At 50.6% G+C, this 18606-nt stretch overlaps 1 protein-coding gene across 5 annotated transcripts; it reads left to right on the top strand.

Annotated features, from left to right (window-relative positions):
* Positions 1-1275: 1275 nt before the first annotated feature.
* Positions 1276-17145, top strand: INPP5K (inositol polyphosphate-5-phosphatase K). 5 transcript variants are annotated; one of them, XM_074263834.1, is made up of 14 exons: positions 1276-1506; positions 1694-1757; positions 3301-3686; positions 3835-3942; positions 4179-4287; positions 7057-7173; positions 7449-7624; positions 8149-8260; positions 9121-9230; positions 13356-13542; positions 14456-14593; positions 15060-15143; positions 15422-15526; positions 15748-17145. In XM_074263834.1, exons 3-14 carry the CDS (start codon positions 3436-3438, stop codon positions 15811-15813), a joined length of 1563 nt encoding a protein of 520 aa, XP_074119935.1. In that variant the 5' UTR covers positions 1276-1506; positions 1694-1757; positions 3301-3435; the 3' UTR covers positions 15814-17145. The 5 variants fall into 5 exon arrangements, with proteins under 5 accessions (XP_074119935.1, XP_074119934.1, XP_074119937.1 ...); XM_074263833.1 differs by lacking the exon at positions 3301-3686 and having other exon boundaries at positions 1285-1506; XM_074263836.1 differs by lacking the exon at positions 3301-3686 and having other exon boundaries at positions 1474-1757.
* The last annotated feature ends 1461 nt before the right edge of the window (positions 17146-18606 follow it).

The following is an 18606-nucleotide window of genomic DNA, read 5'->3' as shown; positions in this document are numbered from 1 at the left end:
CACCTCCCAGGCCCGAGGGAGGCCGGGTCTCACCTCCCAGGCCTCTGAGGGAGGCCGGGTCTCACCTCCCAGGCCTCTGAGGGAGGCCGGGTCTCACCTCCCAGGCCTCTGAGGGAGGCCGGGTCTCACCTCCCAGGCGTCTGAGGGAGGCCGGGTCTCACCTCCCAGGTCTGAGGGAGGCCGGGTCTCACCTCCCAGGTGCTGCTGCTGGGTGAAGGGGTTGGCTTCTCTAAGACCTTCCCATACCCCCCCACCTCTGCCCAGCCTTGCTAGCTCTCAGAGGGGCCCATCCTCCCAGGGGGCAGCTGAGTGACCCTGGGGCTGCCTCGGGCTCCGGCCCACGTTCTCCCAGGCTAGGACGGCCCAGGCCTGGGGGCGGGCTCTGGCAGGAGGCGGAGCGGCCCCCGACCTGTTCTGGCTGGTTCCTCGCGCTGTTCCTTTTACAAAATCACTGTAGAAGTAACTAGATTTCCTTGTTTCTTTAATGTGAGTTTGTGCCTTTTTGTCTCCTAATCTCCCGATACGGTCTGTTGGGGGAAAGTCTAATAAAGTCATAGACACAGCTCTCTGGAGTCCACATTGTTGGGGTCTCACGGGAGGCCGGGCGGTTCCGCAAAGGCCCGAGGGAAGGGGTGCGGGTTTCCCCTGAAGTTCGCGTTTAGCTGGGGGCGTGGCCAAGGAGCCGCGGGCGGGAAACGCCCGGGTTGTGGTGGCGCGCATCCTCCCTGAAACGGCCTAATTCATTGAGTTAGTTCCGGTTTAAAACGACTTCGGGCTCGGTGGGGCCCCTTCTGTTAAGGGAGGGCAAAGCTACCATGGTCTCACTTCGCTGCTCAGTGTCTGGCTGTCCAGGCTCTCTGTGCCCGCAGCGGGGTCAGGGGCGGCGGCCAGGCAAGGTCCGCGGGGGCGGGACACAACACTCGTGCAACGCGCGCACCCGGAGCCGGGGCCGGTTCCGAGGGACAGGCTTTACTGAAGGGGTGAGGGCGGGCGCGACTTTGCACGAACACCTGAAAGCAGCCCCGGGGGAAGGGGGCCAGCGGCGGCCCGAACCACTGGCAGTACCGCTCCCAGGCTGGCCGGGGCGCCCTAGACCAGAGCGGGGGGGGGGGGGGGGAAGGGGGACGAGCGCCGGAAGCCACCCCGTCCCGCCCCGCCCCCAGCTCCCCCCTATTTGAATACGCGGCATGCTGGAAATTGTAGTCCGGAGCAGGGGAGACGCTGCACGTTCCGGGCTGGGGAGCCGGTCCCGAGCCGGGAGAACGCTGGCGGCGGCTGCGTTGCGTCGTATCCAGGTGACAAGGAAAGGTCCGCCCCTTTTCCCCATCCCCTCCCTCCCCTTCCCCGTCCCAGTCCCCTCCCTTTTCCCCAAGTCCCGCCTCTGCCTCGGGTTTTGCGCTTTTCTGGAAGCTCCGCCCCTTTCCCTGCCCGCACCCACCCAGGAGTCTTCGTGCTCTCAAGACCCGCCTCTTACGGAAGCCGAGCAGGAAAGGAAACAAACAACAGGCGAGAGAGATAGAGAGACGCCCTCCGGGACCCGCCGCCCACCCTCCCGACCGTGGGCCTGCGAGGCTCGGCCGGCTGGGCCCGGCGAGGGGAGGGGGGCGTGGGAGTAACTGCCGCGGCCTGGGCCCGGCCCGGGTTCGGCGCGGCTCCGGCTCGGGCTCATTGTGGGCTCCCTCCCCTGTCACAGACCCCCAGGCCACCGAGGCCATGGAACTGCCGGTCAAAAAGATGAGGCACCTGAAGAGTCTCGGGTGAGGGGCGGGGGCGGGGCGGGGCGGCCCCCCTCCCGGCAGTGGGCTAGCGGCGGAATTAATCCTTACTTATGCAAGCTGTCACCCCTGTGGGGGAGGGGAGCGAGAGGGTGCGGGGTGACCAGGTGCCCGCTCCCCTGCTCCTGCTCCTCCTACCCTTCCCCCCTCCATCCTTCCCCCTCCTCCCACTCATTTCTCTCTGGTAGTACGGGAGGGGGCACCATCCCCATTCTTCAGGTGAAGAAACTGAGGGGCTCGGCTGCCCCACCCCCACTGCGGGCTGGAGGCTCGCTAGTTTCCCACTCCCCGGGCCCCCCCCCCGCCCCCGCCTCCCCGGGGTGTCAGTCCCGGGTCAGTCCCGGAGTGGAGCATCGGGCAGGGGACTTCCGGGCTTCGGGGTGTGGGCCTCCCTGGGCCCGCCGGGATCGGCTTCCGAAGCTCCCAGGTAAAGGGGCCCTGACCCGAGCTCGGAGCGAGGATTTGTCAGCAGCCCCTGTGGGGAGAGAAAGCTGCAGGGAGCCGGCCTGGTCCCAGAAGGGCGGGAGAAAGAGGCCGGAGCCGCGGCCCCGGCTCCGAGGTGGACAGCAGGGGGAGACCTTCCACCAGAGACCCGAGAGCAGCACGGGCGGCCTCCTGGGGGGGCTCTGCCCCTGCTCCGGAGAGGAGGGAGCTGGAGGGAGGGGAGGGAGAGGAGTGAGATAGCCGGTGTTGGGGGCGCCCCTCAAAAACCAGACTAGGTGCCGTCTGCCACAGGTCCCTCCCGGGGCCAGCCGCCCCCCGCCCCACCCCCTGGTCTGATCCATCTTCCCCGAGGAAGACCTCCCTTAACATCTATACTAGTAGTGGCGGTTGCTGAGAAAATCCGCGATGACAGAAAGCGAGCCGGATTCAGCTTTGATGAACCTTTATAAATCTCAGCAGCGCCCCGGACATCTGTGCGCATGCGCAGTCCATGCAGCGAGTCCGCACACCTCGGAGCCCTTCCCAGTAACCTTTGGGCGCTCCCCCTTCCAAGGGGTTCCACCAGGAACCAGAAAGCGGCCTCCGGTGGTTCCCTCTTCTGCCTCCCGGCCGGATCCAGCCTCTGTCTCCATTTTTCATTAGCTATAAACTGGGAGGGAAAACTTGTGTAGGCCAGGAGGCCATCAGTGCTTCCCGGCGTCCCCTAGGGACGCATCCCCCGCTGGGGGCTCAGGCCCATGCCCGGAGGGCTTTGGGGTGGGCTCCTCCTGATGTCCTCCTTCCCTTGTTTCTCCCAAGCCTCAGAGGAGGGAACCCCAGATCCCCTGAGATTGAAGGGGGTCATTTCATTGTCCCCAGGACATGTGGGGATGGGCTACGACTCAAAAGGTGACTTGGCTTAGAGGAAGGGAGGAATAGAAAGTTCTTTCACTTGACTGAGGGAAAATTCCAGATATACCGAGCAGGGATCACATGTTTCTCCTTAGAGTTTTCAGACTTAGCAGGATTGGCCGTTAAGTCTCTTTAAAAAAAAAAAAAAAGAAAGAAAGAAAATGAATGCTCTGTTATTTATTGTTTTCAGTCTCTGGACTTTCCCTGAATAAGAAAGCCCAGCGCTTTATCCCACCACGTAGAAGCTGATCCTTAGGCTATTTCTAAGGCCCGTGGCTGTTCCCGGACCTCAGAGGCTCGAGGCCGCCTGGGGCTGGTCAGGCCCATGGAGAGGCGGAGCAGCCTGTCTTCCTCCTTGCCCGACTCTGAGAGCCCGTCGCTGTGGGAGCGCTCCGCCAGCGGGAGCAGCACCAGCTCGGTGGGCCGCTCGCCCCTCCGGCAGCGCGTGGTGCAGCTCCTGACCTGCGTGGAGGACATCAGCTCAGACGAGGACATTCAGGAGGAGATGGCTCACACGCTGGATAAGGCTTTCCTGCTGTGGGAGAAAAGGCTGAAGGAGAAATATCTTCAACTTAGGTCTCGTTTTTTCTCCCAGTCAGATACAAAACCTTCCCGTTTCCTATCCCGTCCTCAGTCACCTAGAAAGACAGTTGAGTGGAGACCAGGGCCCCTCCCACTCCCCGACCCCTCGCGCTCTGTCGCCTCACCGTGCCTTCTTCCCCAGGTTGCACGTCATTACCTGGAACGTGGCCTGTGCATCACCTCCCTCCGACGTCACCGATTTGCTTCTGCTTGACAACAAGTGTCCGAGCCCAGACATATACGTCATTGGGTAAGTTTCTGTTGGGGATCACTGGAAATCAGGTAAACCTACCCAACTCATTGGAGAGGGGGTTGGATAACAGGAGAAAGCAGAGGGGAACGGGTCCCGTTTGTCCCCGTGCTCCACCTGAAGGCAGGAGCCTGTGGGGCCCTGGGTCAGCTCCAGCAAGGGACGTGTGGGGACAGTCAGGCTCCAAAGAAAGGACGGCGTTTCTGCAGCAAAGACAGTGACCCCTGAATGGTCAGTTTACAGGAAGTAAAGTGTGGCCTCATCAATTACCTTTCTGAGCTGGCGTTTGAAGATCCATGGAGCAAGCTCTTCATGGACATTCTTGCCCCCCTGGGTTATATCAAGGTAACAGAGGGATCCTGGGATCTGGCTTTGGGTGGGAAGGTTAATGTTTTTCACTGGCTTTTTACCTGAGGACTCCCCCCCACCCTCCCCTCCATTCGTTCCGGGCTTTAGTTTGCCTGCTTCCCCTTAGTTCTGAGGGAGTAAGCCAGGAAGATCCCGGGAAACTTGGCCACATGCCACCCTGGCCCACCCCCACCCCTCACAGAAATGACATCCCCCCAGCACCAGCACACACTCCCTATCCTTCCAAGAGTGGGGACCATTCTCTCTCCCTCTACCCCGTCAGCCTTAGTGCCTGGGACTGGAGCCTCCTAATCCCTGCCCCCTCCTCCTCCCCCCCCCACTAGGGGTGAAGCCAGTGGGCTGTACTTGCGGCCTCTCAGTGTGGGGTATTGTCCAGGGTCATCAGCTATTTCTGTCTCTTCAGCTTGAAAAACACTTCCCTTTCCTCTGGGCATCTTCTGGAAGCTTTTGTCCTCCACAGTGGCCGGAGGAGGCCCTGGCTCCATCTGGATGATTCCTGACATCCATCCTAAAGGGGTCTCTCTGTGTCTGGGAGCTGAGTGGGTGGGGGAACAGATGCAGAAAGGGCGGCGCCTGGTGTAGTTGCCCGGTTTTATCGGGCATCAAAGAGCTGCTGTTTGGGAAGGGCTTGTGGCTCGCAGGAACCAATGGGGCCCCTCAGTGCCTTCCCTCACCTCTCTGGCCTACATCTCTCCTCTTATCTCCTGTTTACTTAAAACTCTAAACCTTGATTTCCCTCAAGACCCTGCTGTTGGGCCCGCCCTCTTTGTAAGGCTTTCAGTGTTGTCTGGTTTCTCATTAGGTACCAGCCAAGTCTAAAGGGCAATTTGACCCTTTGATTTTAGATTTTCTGCCGTCCCTCCCCCCAGAGATTCCTTCCATGACACAGCCCTTCCCGAGTCTGCCGCCTTGTGCACCAGGCGCCCTTCACACCAGAGGAGGAGGGGTGTGACACTGGTGCCCCAGGGGACTTCTACCTCTTGGCCAGGGAGAGGGAGCAGCCCAGAGAAGGCTGGGGCACTGGGGCAAACCTCAGCAGGCCTAAAGAGGCGCCTTGGGCTGGAAAGGGATATTATCTTGGTGATTTCCTCAGACCAATAGACCCCCCTGGCAATTCCACTCCTTTGACCTGAGGATTTCACCGATCCAGATCTGAATCTCTTCATTCTCATTCCTAGGGAGGGGGAAAAGAAAACAAATGGGGCAGGTCGGCCTCTGGATCCTTCCCTTTCCTTGCCACTTTCCTGAGAATCAGGGCTAACCCCCTTCAGATGAAGCCAGTGCCACCATCTGCCAGCCCCGGGGTGGAGCTCTCTCTGTGTATCCCACCTCCCTTCCCTACTCTCCTTTTCCCCTCCCCTCCCCCGCCAAGTTAGGGTTATTTGGATTCTCCCATGGCTATGTGGGCAGCAACTTAGTAAGAGAGCAATACTAAGGAAATGACTTCACCCCACTGCATTCTGCACCCCAAGGCTGACCCCTGAAGGAACTAGGGAGTCAGCATCAATGAGGAACCCGTGGCAAACACCCACCTTCGGGCTGCCTGGGCTAGGAGGCAGGAACCTGGGTAGGAACTAGGGAAGGCCAGGGCTCCCCCTGAACACCAGGGCCACTGGCACCAGATCTCCTTGTCTCTCCTTCCTCCTAACTCACAATCAGTGAGCCTCCTCTTTGTCCTTTCTTTCTACCAAACTTTAAAACTTCCCCTTGATGTCTCCCTATGACAGCCACTGCCCCACCCATTTTCAACATGTCTCTCCCTGCCCTGGGTACCTGCGAGGAGCCCTTTGTCTAGGACACCCACCCAGGAAGGAGTGGCTGCCATTGGGATCAAGCCAGGATTCAAACTTGCCAGGCAGTATGGGATTAAACTGGAAACCTCCTGAACCAGAGTATATTGTTAATGCTCCCATTCACTCTGAATTCAGTCTGTCTCACGTGTGCCCCACCAGAGCCGTTGGAGATTCTCCTGAAATATCAGCTGAAAGCAGTGTCCAGCCTCCTGTCCTCGGACCCCACCCCCCATTCTTGGGGTTTCCCCACTTTGCTGTGTCTTCCACCTTGGAACTCCCTGAGTCCAGGGCTCAGGTTTCATAATTCCTGGAAGGCCCTAGGACACGTTCCCACCCAGGAGATTTCCTCTTCCAGCTTAGAGCTAAGTGCTCCAGAAACGGTCACTTAGAAAGTGCGATGGAGGCCTCTGCTATTTCCCATTTTATGTTAGGTTTCTGCTCTGCTTTTAGCATCACCCACCCCTTAGCCCCCTGGATCATCTCCTATTTCCTCAAGACTATACATTTGAGGAGCCCTAAGTAAAAGCTTCCTTCCCAGCCCCTCTTCCCCCAACAGCTGGGGGCTTAGGGAGTATCAGAGATTCTTAGCATCGTGGGCATACTTTGTAAGGGTGAGTGGCTCCTCTGAACAAGTCTCGGGGCATCTCCAAGAAAAATGGAGCTATGACCACAGATTTTCTAGCTGGGCTTAGGGGGAGATGGAAGAGAATCATTGTTCTCCTTTGTTCCTCAGGATGGACACAGATTACCACGAATGGGTTTCTTAAACTTTTCCCTCTCCCCAAGTCTTAGAGTGGGGTCACAAGCCGTCAGACCAAGCCAGGCATAGAGACCGCATCAGTGGGTGGAGGGGAGGTCACGGGTCTGAGGGTGAAGCTGGAGGCACTAGAAGACCCACAGTATTCCATTAGCTTTGAAATAACTGGGGGCCCATCCTTCCGCTGTCTCACAGGTATCTTCCATCAGGATGCAAGGACTCCTCCTACTGGTCTTCGTTAAGCGCCAGCACGTGCCCTTCATTTCCGGCATCTACACCAACTACACCCGTACTGGCCTCGGTGGCTTCTGGGTAATGCCTGGCTGGGGTTTGGTCTGCATCACAGAGTAAAAATGGACAAAAGATTTTGTAGTAGGACAGAAACATGCGTAAAGTGAATTTCTAGGCCCTTTCCCAAACCTGGCCCCGTGCAGTAGAGCCCCTGCAAGCTTAGAGGATTTGTGGAAAGTGGGCGGGCCCACGTGTGGCAGGAAAGCTTTCCCCTGGGGTGAGAGGTGTGGCTCAACCTGAGGGGATCAGGGGAAGCCCAGGGAAACAGGATCGTTGTTGCCCCTCTTCCCTGACAGGGGAACAAAGGGGGAGTCGCCATCTGCTTCCGCATATATGGCTATGCTGTGTGCCTCCTCAATTGTCACCTGCCGGCCCATGTTTCTAATGTTGACCAGCGGCTCAACGACTTCGACAGGATCCTGGAGATGCAGAACTTCGAGAAGGAAGACATCCCCAATATCCTGGATCATGAGTGAGTTTGAAGGAATCTACGCTGAGCTTTCTGAACTTTTCCCCAAACCACCATGACCGTTTACCTGGTATCCTGTTCCCTTTCTCTTACCCCCATACGGTGCCCTGCCCCTTTGTCTATGCAGAGAAGAGGTCCATTCTTTCCTTAGGAGCTCTTCCTGAAGCAGGGCCCTGGGAATCCTGGCTAACTTGGGAGAGCAAACCTGAACTTCCATTCTTGCCAGGGCCTCTCTTCCCACTGAGGCAGCCAGGGTTAGAGCATGGTTATTTAATCTGACCCCCACCCCTCTGGCCTGGAAAGAGTGAAAGTATTTCTGGGTACCAGGCACCTGAGTCCCCTGCCATAAAGCTGCTTTACCCTCCTTCCATTTGGGCTTTGCCAGCTATGGGTGCCAGGGAGGTCATGACCTCTACATCTGATTTAGTCATTTCCCTCCATTTGATGATAAATGGCTTGAGCTGATGTCATTAGTGGTGTCCACAGGCTCCATTTTGGTGATGCTCATTCTGACTTTCTCTCTGAAGCCTCCTCGTGTGGTTCGGTGACCTAAACTTTCGCATTGAGGATTACGGCTTGTGTTTCGTCCAGGAATCCATCAACAATAAGCACTACAGCGTCCTCTGGAAGAAAGACCAGGTAGTGAATAAAGAAAGCAAGCTCTCTGTTGGACGCTCAGCCTGGTGAAAGGCCAGTCTGAAGGGATTGGAGGACCAAGATCTCCTCGGTGTTCATTCTCTGTCCCTGTCACCTTCCTTCCCACGAGTGACCTTTGGGAACCCGTGTCCAGGCTTAGGTCCAAGAGATTGTCTGCTGTGTACCACTCCTGTTACTTTAAGAAAGTTCTAGCAGATTCGTTGTCCTAACTGTAGAAAACCCATAGCCACAGAGCTTTTCTGCCCAGGCTAAATCACATATCTGTGAGCTCTGAGGGGTCATCTCCCAGCAGCCCCACTGCCCCGTTATCAGGCCACTTCAGCCACTGCTCTTTCTCCCTCCCTCCCTCCTTCCCTCTCTTCCTCCCTCTCTATTGGGTTGATTTCCCTTTTCGCCTTAACCACCCCCAAGGCCTCTCAAGTACATGTCTTTCCTATAGTGCATGATCTCCTTAACTCTGGGGGTGGGGGAGCTTGCCCTGACAACCTCTTTCCTTTTTAAGATATGTCAACTGTTTGCCCCCAGAAAGACATTCGGAGTCTCATTAGCTGCTTTTGTCTGGGGCAGCAGATAGGTTTTGCAAAAGGGTTCTGGCTTCCTTTCCTGTAGAGTAAGAGGGTAACGAAGGAAGCAGTAGGGAGCACTTGAGAGATTTGGTGCCTTCCTTGGCAGGGCATTGGATAACATCTTTACAATGATAGCAGAGAGAACAGGAGAGGCTGAGGACTCTTCCTCCAGCCATGTTTCCCCCTGCCCCTGCTCTCATTCTATCCTGAAGCTTTGGTCTTCAGCCAGCGCCCAGTTTTTTGGCCATGTGGCAATGAGGCATCTTTTTTTTGTAGCTCAACATGATCAAGAAGACGGATTCACTGCTCCAGCAGTTCCAGGAGGGTCCCCTGCTCTTCCAGCCAACCTATAAATTTGACATCAACTCAGAAAATTATGATTCCAGGTGAGGGGCCAAGGGTGGGACTAACTGTAGGAAGACCTGGGAAAGCATTGTGTGGATCAGGAAGGTGCTAGTTAGGAGGGAATGATGGATGAAGGGGTTTGGAGAAAGGGACTGGGGGATCCAGGATGGAAAATAAGAGGAGAAGCAGCCATCCAAAAAAAGAATAGAAACAATTGCCATCTTTTGGAAGCTTTACTTCCTTCCCAATTCACAAACCAGCAGCCTCCCAGGAACATAAAGAACTGTCTCAGGTTTATCCACAGGGAGAAAGTGGAAGCAGAGAAAGAAATCAGTGACTTACAAAGGTCCCGTTCCTCTCAGAATAAGGAGGAGGGAGTGATGAGGACCCGATGAGACAACAGGTTAAATCTCTCTAAGGAGAAAGTGCATCAGAAGGACAGTTTACATATAGCCTTTTCACCCACCAGAGGAATGAGGGATAAAGGAATTTCCAGAAGTAGAAGCTCAGGCTGGGGAGCCTTGAACCTTTTTAGGTGCTAACAAAAGAAATATAAGAATTAGAAGGTAGTACAGAATCAGGCAATTCAAAAAAAGGAGAAGTTGTAATCCTATCAGGCAAGACAAAAGTAAAAATTTACATTATCCTGAGAAGATGAATGTAAAAACTACATTCTACTTAAAAGCACTTAAATGACATTAAATGTGTGCAGTAAATGACATAGAATCTAAATTCATAAAGGAAAAACTTTTTTTAAATTTTTTTCTGAGGCTGGGGTTAAGTGACTTGCCCAGGGTCACACAGCTAGGAAGTGTTAAGTGTCTGAGATCACATTTGAACCCAGGTCCTCCTGAATTCAGGGCTAGTGCTCTATCCACTTCGCCACCTAGCTACCCCCATAAAGGAAAAACTTAACTGGATCATTAAAAGAAATCAACATCATAATTATAGAAAACTTTAATGCTTCCCTCAGAGCTTGATAAACAGAAAAATAACATAAGTGGAAAATATAAAACTGATTGAATAGACTTTTGGAAAAATTAGATTTAAAAGTCTTAGGGAATCCTCTCAAAGGAATAGTAAAGAATATACATTTTTCAGCAGCATGTGGTGATTTTACAAAAAAGGCTACATGCTAAGTTATAGATTAATTTTGAATAAAGCTAAAAAGGCAAAAGTATACTGACTCCTTAAGATGTTCCCCTTACTTAGGAAGGAACATTCATTTAAAGAAAGAATCACTAGAGGCCTACAAAGGTTGATTTTTTTTTTTTCCACCCAGAGAATTCTGATATAGTAGAATGAACATTGGACTTGATGTCAGAAGAGATCCTAGATTTAAATATGGCCTCTAACATTTACTAACTGTCTAACTTAGGGTAAGCCATTTCACAGCTTGGAACTCGAAGATAATAATACATAGCATTGTTGTGAAGATCAAATCAAGTGAAAAATGTAGCTGAAAGAATCATGCACATGTTAGGGGTTTCCATCAGTGCACTAAAGGGTCTTCAAGCCTTTTAAAAGTTTCACTGAGGAGTGACATATGTCTATATGTGTGGGGTACCGGCCTGCAGGAGCAGGGCTGTGCTTGCTTCAGGTAGAGCTAGTTCTAGAGTACAGTATTTTCCATTTTGGGTCTTTAATTTGTAACTCCCAGTGTTTAGACATCAGCATATCAGAAGGTTCCTAGTTCAGTTTAAAGATAAGGTGACAAAGTCACTTTGGGCGAACAGACAGCAGTTTATCAGAAGTCTGGGCCTTAATTATGCTGGTTAAATAAACAGAAGGGAGGAGGGAGAATGAGTACAGTACTAGCAGGACATGGCTGCTATAACAGGTTAGAATCCCTTGCCAAATTTGGGTGGGACCACAAGGGTTATGGGGAAAGTGAAAGGGGGAGGGAGTTGGCTCTGAGGGAAGAAGGAAGAACAGGAGCCACTGGGGAGAATTAGGACAAATATGAGTTTGGTTTTGATGAAGCAGGCACGAGAGACAGTGAGCAGAGGAATGACAAGCAGATTGTGGAAAGATCAATCTGTTTTTATTTAAGACTCATTCCTTCCCTGTTCCCAAAGTCATGGAGCAGCTGACATTTTTAAGCAGAATACATCTCAGATGAGAAGCGATGATGTTTTCAGACATCAGAATTGATCTGCTTGTTACATTTGGGCAATAAATTTGGCTTTTGGATTTTCTAGCAACTGAAAGAGGAAAAAACATGCAGAAGGACTAACTTGTCTTTTTAGATAAGAGAAGTATTTTCATTTGCAGAATCAAAACTCTTGGGAACGGACCCACACTTATAAAAATGTTTGTAGCAGTTCTTTTTGTGGTGGCAGGGAGTTGGAATTTGGATGGATGCCCATCAATTGGGGAATGGCTGAATAATTTTGGAATATTATTGTTCTGTAAGAAATGACGAACAGGCTGATGTCATGAGCTAATGCTAAGTGAAGTGAGCAGAACCAAGGGAATATTGTACACAGTCATAACAAGACTGTGTGATGATCAACTATGATAGATTTAGCTCTTTGCGATTCAGTGATCTAAGACAATTCCAGTAGACTTAGGATGGAACTTGCCATCTGCTTCTAGAGAGAGACTGAATATGTATTTTTATTTGCTTGCTTTTTTTTTTTGGTAGTTCTCTTTTGTTCTGACAAATATGGAAATATGTTTAAAAGGATTGTACGTGTATAATATGTATCAGATTCATTGCTGTCTTAGGAAGAGGGAAGAAAAGGGAAGAGGGGAAAAAATTGGTAAACAAAATTTTACAAAAATGAATTTTTTGGAAAATTATCTTTACACCTATTTGGAAAAGTAAACTATTATTGAATAGTTTAAATAAACTATTAAATAAATTAATTAAATTAATTAAATAAATAAATAAACTATTATTTAATTAAAAAAAAAAAAGAAACAAAAATCTTTCTAGACTAAACTTGAGCGTGAATTTATTGCACAGCTCTTCCAAAAGGTGAAGGTAGGGCCTAGTATGTGCCCTGTGGCTTTCTGGGTATTACTTATGCAGGAAGAAGAAAACTAAGAAGACTTTTTTTGAAAGTATTTCATAATGATTTTTAATGTTTTTTCTTTTTTAATTTAGATTCTCTCCACACACTGGAAAAGCAAATAATGATAATAGTTATATAGGTGGTATCATGTAAAACATTTTTCCATATTAGCCATATTATACTGCACTGAATTCATCAGTTCTCTTTTTAGAAGTGAATATCATTTCATCATTATGAATTCTTTGTAATTGTTTTTGATCATTGTATTAATCAGATGTCAGTTATACATGGGACAATATGTAACTCAAGAGTTTAACAATTCTTTAGAGATGAATAATATTTCTTCATGATGTGGGAAGAGGATATTCTGGAAATAGTGATTATAGACAGTTTTTTAAAAGAGTTTGATTATGAAAGGGAAGAGAGAAAGAAGGGATATAGAGAAGAGAGATTGGAGATCAGGAGTAGATGATGATTGTGGAAAGGAGAATGAGGGACTGGGACCAAGGATGCAAGTTCAAATTTTGGCTTCATCGAGGAGAAAGGCTACCTCTTCATCATATATGTTAGTCAAAGGAAGAGAATGGAAAATGACATCTAGGGCTTTGGAGATGCAAACGAAAGAATACAGGACCTTTATTTTCTCTGTAAAGTTTAAGTTCAGTGCTCTACCGAGGGGGGTCAGAGGAAGGGTAAGCCTTAAGGAGAAGGAATCAATCTGGTCCATGGTGTCACTCTGGGCCAGCCCTTAATGGGGATGCCTATCAGGACTCCTTTCTGGGACTACTCTTGGCTCCTAGGGGCCATGGATGCTGCTTTAGTTTAAGAGGAGGAAATTTTAGATTTGCACACTAATACTTTGCATACAAAGTCAGAATCTTTCAAATCATGGGATTGCATTCATTTGCAATGCAGGAAAATCAGAAGAGTTCCTACTTTCTAACTTGCTTCTTTGTGATTGACCATTAGCAGCAGCATTTCCTATCAGTTTAGCAGCCCTTCCCCATCCATTACCACAGGCCTCTTGTACATGTTGATTTCTGTCATTAGAAGCCATTATATTATTTGATGCAGTTGGGATGGTCCAGCATTTTACTCCTGATGTTATAAACACCGAACTATCCTGATTCTTCCTTACGAATTCAGTGAGAAAAAACGAAAACCAGCATGGACCGACCGCATCCTTTGGAGGCTGAAGCAAGACCCTTTTGATAACTCTGATGAACCTGGGGAATGTGAGAGCTTCTTCTCTCTGATATTGAAAAGTTATAAAAGCCATATGAAATATAAAATCAGTGACCACAAACCAGTCACAGCAACCTTTGAGCTAGAGGTGAGCCTCCCCCTTCCTGTAAACCCTCCCTGGACTTATTAGCCCATGGAACTTGAAGCCCGATCTTTAATTGCTAATAGAGATCCCAAAGAAATGGACAAGGAGAGATTTCCATTGGCCAGCTTATCCCCCTCGCCGATTCAGGATTCTCCGTCTTCCCTCAGTGGCCATTTTGGATTCTGTTAGTCTCAAGATCAGGCATTCCTTATCTGTTGATCGTTCTGTGAAGGAGGACTTCTTCCTATTGGTTCTAAACTTACCTGCTCAGATTCCTGATTTCATAAGTGTCAATCATGCTCTTTGCCTTTCTCAATAGAAGAGTCTTAATTATTTTAGTCTGTGCTCAGAGTCAGGGCCTTCTCACCAAAATAAAGACTGCCAACTGTTTTACTTGCCCTTCTCTGGAAATAGAGAAATAATTAAGGCCATAGTCTCTAATTCTGCAGTTTTACCCTTGAGTTTGGGAACACCTGGAACCTATGTAGAAGGTTCATCCAAGTTGACGTCTTCCGCTTCAATGATATTATCTCCTTTTGGGCCACTGATACTTCTTACTACCTATTTGCCCCTCTGTCTCCTCTTTCCATTCCCTAGGCTCCATCAGTGACGGGCTTCCCCTCCTTTTAAAGTAGCATTTTTTTTCTTGTGAAATAGCTGAGAGTAGTCCCTTGATCCTCCCAGAGGTGAGCCTCTGGTCATACAGTATATTTTCATCTTCCTGGCCAGCCAAACTCTGACCCTTTCTCGGGGTCTCAGGGCAAGAGGCCTTCCCTTAAGGACACGTCATGGAGCAGCCGTGGATTCCTATAACAGCCCCCCCATTGATGCCCCTCTGCTGCTCCATAGAGTTCAACCCTGTCCCTCAGGTTAGGAGGATGCTTAATGATCAGAGTTTCACTCCTGTCATGTCCAGCTGAAGTCCCAACAATTAACGACACCGATCACTTTGATTCCTGAGAGTCAGTGGATCACGCCTTATGATTTGGTGATCAGCTACATCCAAAGCCCTGACTTCAGCAGCAGCCCCTGGGATTGGATTGGTCTCCACAAGGTAATGAGTAGGGACCATGGGTATAAGGTAGGGCTCTGTCACTGGAGCATTTTGGAGGTTCTGTTCATGGCAGACACAGGAGATCCATCATTTTGTAGCTCTGTGTAGTCCATTCCTCCCTCCATTCATATATTCTTTCTCTCTCTCTCTCTCTCTCTCTCTCTCTCTCTCTCTCTCTCTCTCTCTCTTTCTCTCTCTCTCTCTTTTTTAAAGGCAATTGGGGTTAAGTGACACTAGAAGGTGTTAAGTGTCTGAGGCTGCATTTGAACTCAGGTCCTTCTGACTTCAGGGCTGGTGCTCTATTCACTGCCCCACCTCCCTCCATTATCTCTGGATGCTTCTTCCTGTGGAACCTCCAACAAGCCTGAGTGGGGAAGCCATGGGCCCCCTTGACCATGACATGGGTCTGTCTTGTAGCACCCAGGCCCTTGACTAACCCCTACTCTTACTATGTCTTAACTGCTAGGTTGTGATACGCCACTTGAAGGACTACGTGACCTATGCCTGGGTCAAAGACAACTTGATCTCCTCAAATGAAGGGCTTAACAAGGTACCCAGGACCCACTGAGCCCACTCAGGAGCCAGGCATTCCCTATGAGTAGCTCCTGCTCCCCAGAATCTTACATTTCCTTCCCATGTGCCCAGCAGAGGTACTAGAAATGCACAGTTGGCAGGAGTTAGTGAACAGGGGGAAGCTAAGGCACAGAGGGCCAAATGCTGGTTCTGCTACCTAAGAGCCAGAGCCTTTCCTTGAAAGAGAGGCTGGGAACTGGGCTGGCAAATGGGTAAGTGTCCGGGCCTCCAGCTGACACTTTCCACTTCTTTCAGGTTTATATCAATGCCAGCAGTTTTGCAGAGGAAGGGGGAGAGTTTCTTCTCAGTTACTATAGTAACGACCTTCAGGCTGTAGTGGGGCTGAGTGAACCCTTTCAGGTAAGAACTGAATTACTGGTAACAGAGTGGACCAAAATGGGGAGTGGGCAAAGCAAAGGGAAGAGGGAGTCACCTTGAGAGAGCTGCTCTAAGGTCATAAACTTTCATTTGGGGAACTTTGAAAAAACCCAATTACAGTAAAGAGGTTGGGACAGAAATGCCTCTCTTCTGCCCGCTTCCCACCCTTAGGTACTAATTTACCACCTTTTCTCTTCTTTCAGATCCCTAGAAATGACATGACTCCAGAAGACTGGAGAGAAAAGAATGGAGACCCCCTGATGTATTGATCCAGGGTGAATGCCTCAATGGGGGGATGGCTGCTGCTTGTATGTCCATTTCTCTCAAGGACAGCCCTTGCAGAGCCGCCCACCTCCCCTAATCACCTCCTGGTTCCTCATTCAGGACTGGGATTAGGTTTCAGTTCCCAGGATATAGATGAAGCCAGCTGTTCCACCTGCAGTGGATTCTCAAGAATAATCAACTGAGTAACAGGGGATTCTTTGATGCTCCCCCCTTCCTCTGCTTCCTCTCCGGGTCTCTTCCTCCCACCCTCCTGCCTTGCCCCATTACCTAGGGAGGGCCAATTGCCTTCAAAATGTCCTCGGTGGGGCTGCTAGCCACATGCCCCAACTGGCGCCTGCTCCACATTCCCGTGACTCCATCTCCAGGGCTCTGGCTGGCAGGGATGGGCAGCCAGATCTGTATGGGATCCTCTGACCAGCTGGCAGCAGGCCCCCAAGTTTTAGGAGGAATTTTGGCAGAGCGTATCCCTCTGCCAGTGGCAGGGCAGGGGTGACATAGTAATGGCCGTGTCCTAACGTGCCCTTCTTGCAGTATGGAGAATTAGGCCTATAGCGTCGATAGAGTAGCAGATTGCTAACTGTCTCGTCAAGAGGGTCCTGGATCAGGAAGCCCTTTGGCAATAAGGTGCAGCCTCAGGTCATGGGGTGGGGGGCATTCAGTCAGTCTGATGCCTCCTGACATTAGTTGTGAGGCAGCTGTGGCTCCAACCTTCCCTCTCGGCAGAGTCACGGGAACCAGAGGAGCTGGCCCTGAACCTCCTCATCTTCACAGCCTTTCAGTTTTTCTGGGATAGTCCGTCTCCCTAACAATTAGGTCCTTACAAGCCAACTCACTTAGCATCATTGAACTGAGACACCGGCCCACAGGAAGCGACTTTGGGACCCCTCTGTGGACTGAGCAAGCTGATAGTTAGGGCCATCCGGGGATCTTTAAAAAACATTCCTCTCTAGGTACTATCATGAAACTTTCGAGTCATTCAACACCCCCAGTCTCTGGGGGTCACTGGCAACTCTGCCTTAGTCTCCTAGGAAAGACCATCTCAGGGAGCCCACTCTGGGACATCACTGCGGTTCTCTCCTCCCTCCTTCCCAAAATCCCCTGGAGGGGGTCGATTCAGTGACCACAGAGCCCCCTTCTCTGCAGAGAAGCTCACTGAGGGGGGCTCCAGGCTAGTGGCTGCTTGACATTTCCCCTTTGGAAGCCTCGAATGTCTCCCTTCACTTCTGCTGTTTCTGTCCCGGCTCCCCAGCCCAGCAACCTGACTCTGGGTATCTGTGTCTATTATATTTGAGAACAGAGATGTGGCTTTTAGAGTGGCTTGGTGTGTTCTTGTTCATGGTGCTTGGAAGCGGCTGCCCCAGAATCAGGGGAAGATGATGGATGAAAGTCTCTCTGATCCTGGGATAGAAGGGCCCTGGGGATCAGTCCCCTCTGATTCCTGGTGGTGCCAGGGCATGGGGAGGTCTGGAAGTGGACCGGACTTCTGGACCAGTCATTCAATCCAAAGCAGTCCACCCCCTAGAGCCTGAAGTTTGTCAGCTTCCAAATGAGGGGGTTGTGGCTCTAGAAGCTTAGAAAACCAGGGACACCACACTGGAATACACGGGAGCCACCTGACAGTGGCTGCTGGAGATCCAACCCAGAATGGATCTCCTCGTGTGAGAGAATGATACAAGAAGACTGAGGGGCAGTTGCTATTCTAGGACCTCTTTCCTCTCTCTGCCTCCAATTTATCTCATTCCCAGTCCACAATACCTGTGTCAGCAAAGGCTGCCCCGAAGCTCCTTCAGACACTATGATCCACAGCTGTGGAAGCTCTCGGGAATTGACCCGTCCCTTAGTACCACACCTTTGTTTTTGCCTCTTGTCCCACTCCCCACTATTTAGTCCAGCCTTTAGCTGAAACAAGCTGATCGTCACCTTGCATTTGTCTCATGCCCACCTTCCCCTAATGACCACCACCTATCCCAAGAAGCCATGTTGCCCTTGACATCCTATATTCCTGCCTATCCACTCTTTGTACTTGGTGTGTTCTCATCTCCCCATGTCATTGTGTTGTTCCACCTTGAAATTACCTCTCCTAGATCTAACTCAAAAGTTTCACCCAAAATGGTTCCAATTCCTGGGGACAAGGGGCCGGGAAAACACTGTGTTGGCCCCAAAGGGAAAGACCCATTTTGGGCAAGGATCCAGGTTTCTTGGTCTAATTGCTATTTGTATGGCACTGATGAGAGGCCGATGATCTGACGGCTTTCTCTTGCCTCTAGCTTATTCATGAGATCATGGTTCAGAGCTGCAAGGGACCTTAAAGAGTTACTCCAGCCTTTCTTACAGGTTAGGAAACAGCCTGACATCTCCCGGTTAAGTAGCAGAAGGGGGAATTTGGCCTCTGGCCCAGTGGGGCCTGATCTTGTATTCTTTCTACCATCACCACTCTGCCTCTTTTGTTTGGGTCCATCTCATAGTTTACAAACTGTCCACACTGGAAGGAATTTCAGTGATCCCATGATCCTACTGGGGAGAAATGTCTAGAAAAATGACTTCCCCAGAGTCACCTGGCTAGTTTCTGGTAGAATTCAGAAGCGGATCACTTGATGTCCAGTGGAGTGATATTTTTAGATTTTCCAATTTGGATTTTCTATTTGTCTCTTTTAGCCTGTGTGCTCTTTTCATTTTCTCTGCTCTTTGACCCCACCCCCTCATGTTACCAGAAGGACCCTGCACACAGACATTCCTTCTGTTAACAGGATTCCTCTGTGAGATGGAAGGGGGGAGGC

Source organism: Sminthopsis crassicaudata, chromosome 4, assembly GCF_048593235.1.
Source record: "Sminthopsis crassicaudata isolate SCR6 chromosome 4, ASM4859323v1, whole genome shotgun sequence".
Lineage (NCBI taxonomy): Eukaryota > Metazoa > Chordata > Mammalia > Dasyuromorphia > Dasyuridae > Sminthopsis > Sminthopsis crassicaudata.
Note: the sequence above shows the minus strand (reverse complement) of the source record. Positions and strands in the feature narration are given on the sequence as shown.

What these genes read in the sequence shown, in the direction of transcription:
- INPP5K (XM_074263834.1), top strand. Translation starts at nt 3,436, where the DNA reads ATGGAGAGGCGGAGCAGCCTGTCTTCCTCCTTGCCCGACTCTGAGAGC. An exon ending in GAGAAATATCTTCAACTTAG is followed by an intron (nt 3,687 to 3,834) that starts GTCTCGTTTTTT and finishes CTTCTTCCCCAG; the next exon opens with GTTGCACGTCATTACCTGGA. An exon ending in GGCTGAGTGAACCCTTTCAG is followed by an intron (nt 15,527 to 15,747) that starts GTAAGAACTGAA and finishes CTCTTCTTTCAG; the next exon opens with ATCCCTAGAAATGACATGAC.